This window comes from Rhinatrema bivittatum, chromosome 3 (genome assembly GCF_901001135.1).
Source record: "Rhinatrema bivittatum chromosome 3, aRhiBiv1.1, whole genome shotgun sequence".
Taxonomy (NCBI): Eukaryota; Metazoa; Chordata; class Amphibia; order Gymnophiona; family Rhinatrematidae; genus Rhinatrema; species Rhinatrema bivittatum.
The window spans coordinates 31,805,027-31,819,380 of NC_042617.1; the positions used below are offsets into that span (position 1 = coordinate 31,805,027).

Below are 14,354 nucleotides of genomic sequence, written 5' to 3' on the forward strand. Positions count from 1 at the left end.
CGCGTTTTCGACACGCTAGTGTTACCCCTTATTCAGTAAGGGGCCGAAAACTCGCGTCCAATCCCCCGAACCTAATAGCGCCCTCAACACGCAAATGCATGTTGATGGTCCTATTAGGTATTCCCGAGCGATTCAGAAAACAAAATGTGCAGCCAAGCCGCACATTTTGCTTTCAGAAATTAGCGCCTACCCAAAGGAAGGCGCTAATTTCTTCGGGCACCGGGAAAGTGCACAGAAAAGCAGTAAAAACTGCTTTTCTGAGCACCCTCCGACTTAATATCATGGCGATATTAAGTCGGAGGTCCCGAAGGGTAAAAAAAGTAAAAAAAAAAATAAAAATAAAATTTGAAGTCGGCCCGTGGCTGTCGGGTCGAAAACCGGACGCTCAATTTTGCCGGCGTCCGGTTTCCGAGCCCATGGCTGTCAGCGGGCTCGAGAACCGACGCCGGCAAAATTGAGCGTTGGTTGTCAAACCCGCTGACAGCCGCCGGTCCAGTCCAAAAGGAGGCGCTAAGGATGCACTAGTGTCCCTAGCGCCTCCTTTTGCCTGTTTTTACCACCGGGCCTCATTTAAATACAGAATCGTGCGCACAGGAGAGCTCTCCCGCAGACTTTACTGTATCGGCCCGTATGTTACTATATGTTAATAGTTAAAAGGTTAGTGTAATACACACTAGGCACAATCATCATTAGGTATGCATCTGTGTAGAAGCTCTATAGAAATAAGCAGTAGTAGCAGGAGGAGGAGGGCCATAGACATGAAATGGGGAAAAAGCCTTAAAGATGAATTTTCAAAACGTTACATACGTAAAGATTAGCATATATGCACATAAATAGCAAGTACTTGCGTATATGCCATTTTATAAACCTCAAACATACACGCATGAATAAGGGTTTGTGTGAAAAGAAGGGGCGGTCTAGGGACAGGCCCAAAATGTACACATTGTAAGTTGCTATTTTATAAGAGACTTGCATGTGTAGATTTGGCAGTTTACTCAAGTATCCTTATACCTGCTCATTATCTGATGTAAGTGATATTAAATCTCTTTATGTGAAGAACTGACTGGGTGAGCTGGGGGAAGTTCAGGCCGAAGAACCAGAAGGATCTCAATGACCTGAAGAAAGACTGAGCAAACCAGACTAACTGGTAAAACTGGTAATTTCATGCAGGCATGTATGTTAGAAAATTTGCAGACTTGCACGTGTAGAAAGTGATTTAATCCCAGGATAAGTACTACTTTAATTTTGCATGTAAATTTTCCACGTATATTTTTAAAATATAAAGTGAAAAAAAAAAAAAAAAAGACTTGCGTACAGCAGTTCTGTGCCACTCAACCATATAAATTCCAACTCACATAGCTATGTGGTAGCTTTGATGGATAAGCTTTAAAAGGCATTACTTATCTGGCTAACAGCTCGATACTGTAACGTGCGGTTGGAGATTTCCCGTCTGTAACCCGCTGTGGGCGCACAATTCGGACGCGTAAGGCGATCCTGCGATAGTCTCCAGTTTCACGCGTCCTTAGCGCTTCTTGAAACAGACGCGTAACCCTTTCCGCACCCAGCATGTATATGATATGTAAATGAACGAATTAGCTATTTAATGAACGAATTAGCTATTCCCCTCCGATAATGTGACGCGCGCTCCGATTATCTCCTTTGTAACCTGCTATTTTGCCGCGTTCTTAACCTGTTAGTTTACCGCCTACCCTCTACCTGGTGTTAGTGTGGTGTTCGAACAGCTACGTACCGGACTGCACTATGGACGACCTCCATATATACTAACATTTGCAGCATAAAGTTGTTATATATATATATATATAAATACCTTGTCACTTTCCGAATCCCCCATCTCCACACGGGCGGGCGGTCATCGAGGCGGCGGCAGGAGCCGGCGGGCGGATGGGCGCCCGTTCATCCAGGCGGCGGCGAGAGCTGGCGGGCGGGTGGGCGCGCGTTGATCCAGGCGCCGGCGGGAGCTGGCGGGCGGGTGGGCGCCCGTTCATCCAGGCGGCGGCAGGAGCCGGCGAGCGGGCGCGCGTTTGATCCAGGCGGTGGCGGGAGCCGGCGGGCGGGTGGGCGTGCATTCATCCAGGCGGAGGGAGCTGGTGGCGAAAGCGGCCTCCGGCAGCCCCCGCCGGCAGTGAATGAATGCACGCCTGTGTACGCCCGTGCAATTTCGGCGCTCAAGGCAGTGCATTAGCGAACGCCGATGTCACATGCCGTGACGTCAAGCGTCGTGACGTCACGCCTTGAGCGCCGAAATCGCACGGGCGTACACAGGCGTGCATTCATTCACTGTCGGCGGGTGCTGCCGGAGGCCGCTTTCGCTGCCGGCTCCCTCCGCCTGGATCGAACGCGCGCCCACCTGCCCGCCGGCTCCCGCCACCGCCTGGATGAATGGGCGCCCACCCGCCCGCCGGCTCCCGCCGGCGCCTGGATCGAACGTGCGCCCGCCAGCTCCCGCCCGTAAGTTTTAAGCGCCTTTTTAAGCGCCTATACAGTAAAATGGGTTGCGCCTATACAGTAAAATGGGTTGCGCGGGCCTAATGCTTCCCTAACGCTTCGCAGACACGGCTTGCATTTGCAAGCAATTTACATAGAGTTTCGAGCGGTATGTGAAGTGAACTGTGTGTGCGGGGAACGAGGGTGCGCCCGGCACTGCCGCACTCTTTCTAACGCGGCCTTACAGTATCGACCTGTAGCCAGATAAATCTCAACTAGAGCCTATTATCCAGCTAAGTAAGACAGCCACATAAGTACTTCTATTTGAGACTTATCTGACTATCTTATTTATTCAGATAATTAGCTCTAAGACTTACCAGGATAATTAGCTCTAAGACTTATCTGGTAAAGTGGCGGCTTTGTCGCCACTTACATGGATAAATAAAAACTTATCCAGTTTATTTACTTATATATTCACACAAATGTTTTAGGGTAGAGTTACATATATTTTATAAGCAATGTGTATAGGACATAGTGGTTTATAAAATACAAAGGTAGATCTGTGCCCGGCCATATATATATATATATATATATATATATATATATATATATATATATATGTTTATGGACTTGCACGCGGTCATTTGAAAGCTATCCTCCCTGTAAATCAGGCCCTTAATAATGGGAGAAATTACTCTGCACAGTATTAGAAAGTCTTCTTACCATCCTTCTGCAGCAGGAACTAGCACAAAGACTCTGCAAAAATATCTGAACATATCTTTCCATCTTCCATAAACTAGAGCAAATTAAAGACAAACAAGATTAAAGAGTAAGCAATGCTAGGAATTCATTTAATAATCCTATGCACCCCAAATAATATTTTATGATGGACACTTTTTCCACAATGTCAATTCCAACTCACATATGAAAATGCCCAATTCATTTAAGACACTTTATTTAATAAATTTATATATTTATTTATTTATTTTTAGATTTTTATATACCGGTGTTCCTATATGAAATAAAGATCACATCGGTTTACATTGAAACAGAACATGAAAATTGCCAAAAGGCATTACATAGAACAAGGTTATGAAACTTGGAACAGTGTACATAAGTTCAAAATTTAACAATAACGTTGTAACATTGATGACCAAAAGATAAAGGAGAAAAAAAAAAAAAAAAAAAGACTTAAACAATTAAGTTGACAGGTCTTATTGAGCATAAAAATTATAACGTATAAGTGAGAAAGTCTCAAGTGTCCTGCAGCAAGAGATTAGATACCGAAGTAGGTAGTGGTATGGAAAATGGGGGTTTGTGAAGAAGATATGTTCTTGCTGGTTGGAGGGGAAAAAATGATGATCATGGTCCTGGAAAAGCTTGGCTAAAGAGCCAGGTTTTAAGTTTTTTTTTGAATGAAGAGTGGCAGAACTCAAGCCGAATGTCTGGTGGGAGCGCATTCCATTGAATGGGGCCTGCTGTAGATATGGCATGTTTATGATGCGAGGATTTTGTTGAAGGTACATAGAGTGTGCCTTTATATGCTCCTCTGATGGGTCTAGAGGAGGAGTGAGGGCGTAGTTGGTTACATAATTGAAGAGGAGAGATATTGTGAATGGATTTATGAATTACGGTGAGTACTTTATATAGGATCCTTTGCTTTATAGGCAGCCAGTGGAGGAGCTTGAGAATGGGGGTGATGTGATCTCTTTTATTCGTATTGGTAAGGATTCTGGCTGCAGAGTTCTGTAGCATTTGGAGGGGTTTGATGGATGAATATGGAAGGCCAAAGAGAAGCGAATTGCAATAGTTTTTATTGCAAGCGAATTGCAATATATAATGCTTACCAGTTAATAATTATAGAAATGGTTTACATAATAACATACACAATCATATAAAAACAACTTTAGGCTCTCTACATTGGTAAACAGAAGAAACAGATTAAAAAGTGGAAGACAAAAGAAAAATATTTAGAGTTACAGTTCCCTCATCACTTTCTTAACCTGTTACGATTCACATTACTAAACACCCTTTCAATCACTTTCTTCCACTTTCAATTTTTTGCATTTAACATTTCTCTAATTTTGAATCAAATAATGTGGCTTGGATTTTTGAGGCAAGACACGTTATTTGATTTGCCTGTATTAGACTAGTAATGAGCTGATTAGCATGCATTTCCATTTGTAGACTATTGGTTGGACAGTGGGTGAATGAGGTCCCAAATGTTTGGAAATGGTTTTATAATCCCTGTCCAGACAGGTGAGCACCAACTACTCTTTTGTGTATGTCCTCCTAAACTTTGTTCGATTGTGGCATGATGAGTTCCCAATAACAGGGGCGGCTCTTGACAATCTGCTGCCTGAGGCAAGGACGGCCCGGCACAAATCAGATCAGCGAGAAAGCAAAAAATGGGGATCCCCTCTGCATATAGCCCTCTTAGCTATTTGAAATGCTAGGGAAAGGGAGTATACGGAGTCAGGATTCTCAGAGGCATGGCAGATAAGAGTGCTAATGATATTTATTTATTTTATTTATTTATGCATTTCTTATATACCATGAGTCAGAACACATGATTCTATCTTTACGGTTTACAATGTAGCTAAAACAAGTAAGAAATATGAAATACAATATTAATAAAACAATAAGAATAATTAGTTAAGTTAAACATCATATTAAAAGCTTAAAAACTAAAAAAGGATAAAATAGAGAGGAACTCAATAGATAAGAAAAATAGGAAAAATTTCATGTGGAGTCCGGCTTTCAATGATCTTTTAAATCTCGGTTCCATAAGCTTCTTGAAAGCACCAGGTTTTCAGATCTTTCTTAAATCGTTTTAAATCCTCCTGCATTCTCAACTCTGGAGGCAAGCTGTTCCAAAGTTTCGGTCCTGCGACCGAAATTGCCCTGTCTCTAACCTCACTCAGGCGTGCTGATTTTATATTTGGTATTGATAATAATCCTTTATTATAGGATCTGAGATCCCTTTGAGGCACATGTAGCTTGATGGTAGAGTTCAGCCATTTGTTTTTGTCTTCATATATTATCTTATGTATTATACATAATGCTTTATGTTTGATTCTATACTCTAATGGCAACCAGTGTAATGATTTCAATACTGGAGTAATGTGGTCTCTTTTCTTCGTGTTTGTTAATAGCCTTGCTGCAACATAGGAATCTGGCAGGAACCTTACCACCTGCCTCCCAACTTTCCCCTAAATAGAAAAACTCCATAGCAGAGTGACAATATAATAATAATACATCCTACCACTTAACCGAGTGGACAAAAAAACAAGCTGTCAAAACAAATTATAATATGTGATGGAAAGTGGTAAGAACATAAGAAATTGCCATACTGGGTCAGACCAAGGGTCCATCAAGCCCAGCATCCTGTCTCCAAGAGTGGCCAATCCAGGCCATAAGAACCTGGCAAGTACCCAAGTAGTTTCACAAAGGGTCCAATTACAGTACCATCCAGGTTACTGTGGACTACTACTGTATCAACAACATCCTCCCAACCACCTAAAACAATTTTTTGTCATGACAGTCTATTTAACAAAAGTTTTTTTGAAATTTTTTTTTTTTAACAAATATAAAGATTTTAATCCTAATAAAATGTTCAATGAGATAAAAATTTTATACTTCTGTTGTGGTTAATCTTTACTAAAAAGTTCAATCTGCATGTTCATAGAATTTTTAAATAGATATCTCTCAGAGTGATTACTAAACCCAACGTGGCCCCATTTTGGATGAAAATCCTTCCTTAGGGAATGGTGATGAATCCATGAAAACTTCAACCCTTTTACTTCGGACTAGATCTCCCTGTTTGGCATCTCCTTATGCCTCATTCAAATGAACCTCATGGCTTCCATTTAAACAAACCCATGTGACTGGAAACAACCTATCAGGATCACTAGTACGAAAACAATAGCCAATGAAATAGTCCCAATACTTTCCAATAAATTTCATCTTACAGCAAAGTTGACCAATCCAATTCTTCATTCATTCCTGCTGGAGACATGGTATTCAGAGTGAAAATCCAAAAAAAAATCACTGTAATTCAAAAAGGAATTTAAATAACCAACTCGTGCTGGCATTTGAACTTGTTCAATAACCGTCCAACATAATTGCTCAAATGTATGGGCATAATCTACACAATGCTGTGCCATTGGCACCTCCAATTTGCTTGTATGTAATCTAAAATGATGTTTGATCAATCTGGTCTTCACGGCGCATGTAGTACGTCCAATCTACAGCGTCGGACAGGAACACATACTTATACCATGTTAGTTGAATTACAATCTGACTTATTTTGTCTCTTTACAAGGTATCATGTCACCGGATCTTGCCACTCCAAACCCTTTATGTTACTCTGCATAAACTGCAACTGTTACAGTGATGGTGATAACCCATCCCATGTTGTACTGTAGGATCTGCAAAATGGGAGTGCACAATTTGATCTCGAATGTTAGCACCCCTGGTCATGGCAGTAAATGGAGGCTTTTTAAAGGCATCATGTAAAGTTAATATGTGCCAATGTTTACGAATTGAAGTTGCTATAGATGGAGCCATCATTGTTTGTTTTAGAACACATACCAATCTGGTATTGTCCTTGTGAGGTCTATATTGCAGCAAAGATTGATCGTCAGTGAATCTGGCATTTCCCTGGCATTTGCTCCCTAGGGAAGTTGGAGATGGGTGAATGATGTAACTGTGTATATGACTCTCAGGGCTGGTGCAAGGGTATTAGGCACCCTAGGTGAAATTAACAGCCTTGCGGATTACCCCTAGGTGAAATTAACAGCCTTGCAGATGACCCCATGCATTTATAATAACAGATTTTACATGAAACAAGAGAAAGTAAAGTCTTTACTTACATGCACTGTTGTAGTGCCAACCAGAAAACCTTGCAAAAAAAAAGACACTTGGAACCCATGTGGTATTAGGCCTATTGTGAAGTGCTATAGGTGCGAGCTTGGCCCTCAGTAAGCCATGAGTAAACTGAATTACAAATTACAATATAGTAAACCTCCTATATCGAAACAGCTCCAACTGCCAGCACTCAAACAGCAACAACTTTATCAATGAAAAAGCAATACTGCAAATATAACACCAGGCCTTAAACACTAATATTAGGAAAACAGAACAAGCCAGGCTGCTATAGACCCCTACACAGAAATTACACATTAGCAAAATACCTCATATCGGTCACACATGCAGAACACAGACAGACCCTCACCAAATACAGAATAAAGAGACCTTAAAGTACAAATAGAATGCAGACAAAAACTGAACTGTAAACCGCAAAAATCCGGCTCTGTATGCAGTACAACAATGGAAAAACAGAAACATCATTCCTCATAAAACAATATAATCAAGAAATATCAATCATAATAGTAAAAACATACTAAAAAAAGATTTCAAAGCAGCTGACTCACTCACCTCTTCCCTCTCACTCAACCTCCTCCCCTGTCGTGTCCTCACCTCACATTTCCTTCCCTTCCCCTCCCGCTTTCTCCTCCACACTTCTTCCCTTTCCTTTCATCTCCCCCACACCTTCTTCCCTCTCACCCCCTCACACCTCCTCCCTTTCCCTATTCCTCCTCTCTCTTCCACACCTCCTCCATCCCCTCCCCCATACCGTCACCCTTCCTCTCTCCTCACTCATACCTCCTCCCTTTCCCTCCCCCTTCTCTCTTTCTCCCGATCTTCTCCTCCTGCTCACTCATTCACTCCCTTCCTTCTTAATGAGAAGAGAAGGTAAGGGGAGTAGAGCTACGTGAAGGGGAGTGAAGAGGAGGGTGAGTGAGAACTTCCCCTTCAGCCAGCTCAGCCACTCCTTCCCTCTAGGAAGGGAAGCAAGGCTGACCTAGGGGTTGGGTAAGTTCTCACTCATTCACTCTCCTCTTCCCACTAACAGGCCGATACAGAAAAACGCGCGGGAGAGCAAACAGGCCACTCTCCTGGGTGCGCGATTCAGGAGGGTGGCCTATGCAAATTAGGGCCCGTCCCTAGCGCCTCCTTTTTGACAGGAGCGGCGGCTGTCAATGGGTTTCACAGCCGACACTCAATTTTTCCATCGTCTGTTCTCAAACCTGCTGACAGCCATGGGTTTGGAAAACAGACGCCAGCATAATTGAGCATCTGTCTTCCGACCCGCTTTTTAATTTTTTTTTTTACTTTTGAGGCCTCCGACTTAATATTGCTATGATACTAAGTCAGAGGGTGTACAGAAAAGCAGTTTTTTCTGCTTTTCTGTACACTTCCCTAGAACCAGCCGAAATTAATGCCAGCCTTTGGGCAGGCGTTAATTTCTGAAAGCAAAATGTGCGGCTTGGCTGCACATTTTACTTTCTGTATCACGGTGGAATAACTAATAGGGCCATCAACATGCATTTGCATGTTGCGGGCGCTATTAGTTTCGGGGGGGTTGGCCGCGCGTTTTCGATGCTCTATTACCCTTTACTGTATAAGGGGTAAAGCTAGCGCATCAAAAACACGCGTCCAAACCCGGGCTAACAGTGCGCTTCACCGGCGCGCACTGTACTGTATCGGCCTGTAAGGGAGGGAAGAGGGCTGAGCTGATGGAAAAAGAAAACATTCTCTCTCACTCACCTTCCTCTTTTAATACCTGGTCTCAATGTTTCTTCTGCCCACTGCGGGGTGAGAACCCCGCAGGCAGGACTCAAACACCACCGCCTTCTTTCTTCTCATCTGCCTGCAAGGGTGGGAATCCCACGGGCAGCCCACAAAAACCACCACTGCTTTTCTTCTCAGTATGCAGTGACATTCACAGCATGAGATTCAGTCTTACTCCCTTCAGTCCTCCTGTCCCTTCCCACATGTACTGCCCACCCGCCCTCCCCAGTCTACAGAAGTCTTGCTTCCTTTACCCTAGAGACAAAAAAGATACATGGAACCCATATGGCATTAGGCCTGTTGTAACAGAACAGTACTGTAAGATTATGGGATAGACGCTTATTGTGAATATTGAACAGTCATAATAGGCTTCATCGTATGAGCACAATTGCTAGATGATTTTGCCTTATTTTTAATCATCGGTCAAAGTCCCAAGTAGTGGATCAATTTTTTTATGATATTTTCATTTGCAATGCGTGTAATTCATGCAATTCATATAACTTAGCTTGTGAACATCGCTGATGGTGTGAAGGCTCGGAAGCCATGAGTTGTCAACACGCCCGACATGGGTCCATGTTTCGAACGCTTGCTGTTCTTTGTCAAGGGCTAAAGATCAGCGTCTAAGAGATAAAACCAATGTTATCTCGGAGTGAATATAAAGAATCACAACAATCAAAAAAATTACCTTCGGTGGGCAACATGTCAATGTTAAGAAAAACAGCCTGACACTTACTGTATTTGTAGTCCTTCGAGATTAAAGAATTCAACAATGGTGTTTCCGCGTTCGTTTCCTGTGATGGCGCCGGAAGTGCTGTCTTAATATATGCAAGAATATATGCAAGAATGACGTGGGGAATTGATTGCGATTCCCCACGTCATTCTTGCATATATTAAGACAACACTTCTGGCGCCATCACAGGAAACGAACGCGGAAACACCATTGTTGAATTCTTTAATCTCGAAGGACTACAAATACAGTAAGTGTCAGGCTGTTTTTCTTAACATTGACATGTTGCCCACCGAAGGTAATTTTTTTGATTGTTGTGATTCTTTATATTCACCCCGAGATAACATTGGTTTTATCTCTTAGACGCTGATCTTTAGCCCTTGACAAAGAACAGCAAGCGTTCGAAACATGGACCCATGTCGGACGTGTTGACAACTCATGGCTTCCGAGCCTTCACACCATCAGCGATGTTCACAAGCTAAGTTATATGAATTGCATGAATTACACGCATTGCAAATGAAAATATCATAAAAAAATTGATCCACTACTTGGGACTTTGACCAATGATTAAAAATAAGGCAAATCATCTAGCAATTGTGCTCATACGATGAAGCCTATTATGACTGGTCAATATTCACAATAAGCGTCTATCCCATAATCTTACAGTACTTTTGGTATTCTGTTCTGTCATATCTGTATACTGCCACAGTACCGTATTTTCCGGCGTATAAGACGACTGGGCGTATAAGACGACCCCCCCTTTTTTATACATATTTTTAAGAAAAAAAATAATTTTACACTCAAACAGGAGCAACCCTATCTATGAAAAGGCAACACTACAAATACCGTATATCAGGCCCTAAAAACCAATACACCTCTTATTAGGAAAACAGAACTAGCAAGCAGCTATACATCCCCACACAGAAATAATTGTAAAACTATACTAATAAGCAGAATAAATGTTTCAAAACAGCTATGAACAGAATAACATCCAACAATTAAAAACTCATAAAAACTATTAAACATTCTCCAAACACCAATAAAATATTTCAAAAAAGCAGACAATTCACATAATATTAAATAATTAAAATGGCAGTCAATCAAGAAAAATAAACTTTAAAAGCCACCTTTACTTACCCCCCTCCAGCAGCTCTCCTACTCCTCTTCCATGCAGGCCGTAGCACACACCAGAAGCAGCAGTAATGGCTAAGCTCTATACTCATGGTCCTCTTCCTTAGGGACCATGTCTCTCTCACACACACACACCATACCAGTCATACCCCCATGACCAGTTTCTGTCTCTCACACACCAATCATTTCCCAAACAGTCTTTGACACACACACCAGACACCTTCCTGAACAGTTTCTCTCATGCCATACACACACACAGGCTTCCCACTCCCGTGTTCTGCTTACCGTACATATACGGGCTTCTCACTCTCATAATCACTTTCTCTGTCTCACACACACACACCAGTCTCTCTCATTTCCATGCTTGCTCTCCACGTGCACAGGCTTCTCATTCCCTGAATCACATTCTCTCTCTCACATTCACACACACCAGTCTCTTTCTCTCACACACACCGTCACCTTATCAACCAGTCTCTCTCTCATGCACGCACACACACACACAGCCCTCCCGCTCCCATGCTCTCTCTCACATAATCAAGCTTCTTACTCCCATGCTTTCTCACATACCCAGATTTCTCACTTCCATGCTTTTTCTCTCTCTCACACTCACATACACATCAGTCATCTCTCTGAGCAGTCACTTTCATTGTCTCTCACATATACACACACACATGAGCTCGCTGACCAGTTTCTCTCAATCACACACATGCTCTCAATCAAATGCATTCTCTCACTTACACACAGGCTGGCTGGCTGCTTTTCTCTCTCTCACTCACTTCCACTCCCCCCCCCCCCCCGCCCGAGCACAAATAGTAGCTGCAGCAGCCTCCTCCTCCAGCCCCCGCAGGCCATGAAAGAAGAAACCCATCGGCCGCGGGAGGCTCATGCTGCTGTCTCCTTTCCCGATTACCAGCTCCTTCGACTGCTCGGGGGCCGATGCTGCTGTCGCCGCTGCTATTTTTTCACGCGGCACGGCTCTTTCTTCTTCCCGCGCATCACTTCCTGTTCCGGTTCAAAGGGGGGGGGGCGGGAAGAAGAAAAGGCCAGCCGCGGATGCCACAGCTTTTTTTTTGCACCGCTGCCGTTCCCGCTGGGCTTGAACGTGCTGATAGCCCAGCGGCAACGGCAGTGCGGTGCGCGGGAAGGAGAAAGCCGTGCCGCATGAAAAAATAGCAGCGGCGACAGCAGAATCGGCCCCCGAGCAATCGAAGCAGCTGATAATAGGGAAAGGAGACAGCACCATGAGCCTCCCGCGGCCGATGGGATTCTTCTTTCTTGGCCTGCGGGGGCTGCAGCTACTATTTGTACTTGGGGGGCGGGGGAGAGGAAGTGAGTGAGAGAGAGAAAAGCAGCCAGCCAGCTAGCCTGTGTGTAAGTGAGAGAATGCATTTGATTGAGAGCATGTGTGTGATTGAGAGAAACTGGTCAGAGAGCAGGTGTGCCCTATATGACGATACCCGGCGTATAAGACGACCCCCGACTTTTGAGAAGATTTTCTTGGGTTAAAAAGTCGTCTTATACGCCGGAAAATACGGTACTTAAATTTACTACTATTGGGTTTCATGTGATTTATTGTTGATTGATTAGGTCTGTTGTAACATGTAATGGGTGTGGGCTTGGCCCTCAGAAAGCAATGAATAAACAATTACTACATAGTAAACCTCCCATACCAAAAACAGCACTAAATGCCAGAATTCAAACTACAACCCTACCAACGAAAAGGCAACACTGCCCCCGGCGAGCCCAGCCTCCGATCGCGCTGCCTGCTAGCCGCACCGCCCATCTGCGCGGCTCTGGGACCCTCCCACCAGCAAAGGGCTGCCAATCGCAAGCAGAGAGGGATTTTTGAATTTTTTGAATTTATCTTAAATTACCTGACCCGCAGGCGCTGTGCGCCTGCGTCGCACGCCAAAGGAGCGCGACAAAGGGGCAGGCCCCTTTGTGCGCCCCTTCGTGCAGCCACTGAGATTAAGAAGAAAGATTTTAGAACTCTATGTTCATCTTATTAACTCTACCAACTGTCACTCGGACCTCTTTCAGCCTCACTCAACCTCCAGCAATCATCACTCGGACCTCTTTCAGCCTCACTCAACCTCCAGCAATCATCACTCGGACCTCTTTCAGCCTCACTCAACCTCCAGCAATCATCACTCGGACCTCTTTCAGCCTCACTCAACCTTCAGAAATCATCACTTGGACCTCTTTCAGCCTCACTCAACCTCCAGCAATCATCACTCGGACCTCTTTCAGCCTCACTCAACCTCCAGCAATCATCACTCGGACCTCTTTAAACTTCCAGCTCTCTTCACTCGGTCCTCACTCAGCCTCATTCAACTGCTAGTACTCTTCACCCGGATCTCTCTCAACCACGTTCACATCTGCCACAAAGATGGTGACTATTACCAACCCTCATCTCCAAAACAGACACAAACACCTTATAAACATCCCGCTATTGATTAATGGGCACTATCACCCATTTTATTCAACATCTACCTTATTCCTTTATGCCATCTCTTATCAAGACTTGACATAACATACTACATGTACGCCGATGATATACAAATTCTCATTCCAATTTCCTCCACCATAGAAGATGCAATGTCAAGAGCAGCCTCACACCTTGATACAATCAGAAACATGTTAATCCATCTTAAACTATGTTTAAATATGAGCAAAACTGAATGTATCCTAATCGCCAGAAAAAACTCTGGAAAAAAAACTATACCACCCTTTCAATTTGACAATACCCTCATCCAACTTAAAGACAATGTAAAAGACTTGGGCATTTGGGTAGACAATGATCTAAACTATAAAAAACATCTCTACAAGAACAAAAGGCGGCTTTCACAAACTACAAGTAATCAAACATCTAAAACCACTGCTTCACCCCCATGATTTCAAAACCGTCCTACAAGCCCTCATCTTCTCCGGTTTGGACTATTGCAATTCTCTCCTGATTGGCTTACCTAAGACGTCCTTAAGACCTTTGCAGCTACTTCAGAATGCTGCTGCCAGAGTCCTGACAGGTAAAAGAAAATCTGAACACATTACACCTGTTCTTAACCAACTACAGTGGCTCCCAATTGAGAAAAGAATAGAATTCAAAGTTCTTTCAATACTTCATAAATCAATTTATAAAGCAGACTACACTGCCCTTGATGACATCATTCATATCCATTGTTCTCTTCGTACAACAAGAACAACTAGTAAACTTCAACTAGTGATTCCTTCACTTCCACACGCCAAACTCTCTTCCACCAGAAACAGAGCCATCTCCATCATCAGCCCAAAGTTATGGAATTCATTACCTCAGTACCTAACCGTTCAAGAAAACCTAAAATCTTTTAAAAAAGACTTAAAAGCCTGGCTACTCAGCCAATCTCTTAATGACGGCACGCACAATGATCTTAAAACA

At 43.3% G+C, this 14,354-nt stretch overlaps 1 protein-coding gene across 3 annotated transcripts in view; it reads right to left on the bottom strand.

The window, feature by feature from the left end:
• LOC115086762 (nuclear RNA export factor 1-like) overlaps nucleotides 1–14,354 on the bottom strand; it is a 433,094-nt gene that overhangs the window by 19,353 nt on the left and 399,387 nt on the right. For all 3 annotated transcript variants that reach the window (XM_029593060.1, XM_029593058.1, XM_029593057.1), the window contains one exon: nucleotides 3,169–3,241. In XM_029593060.1, coding sequence (XP_029448920.1) covers nucleotides 3,169–3,241 — 73 coding nt within the window. The remainder of the gene's footprint in view (nucleotides 1–3,168; nucleotides 3,242–14,354) is intronic.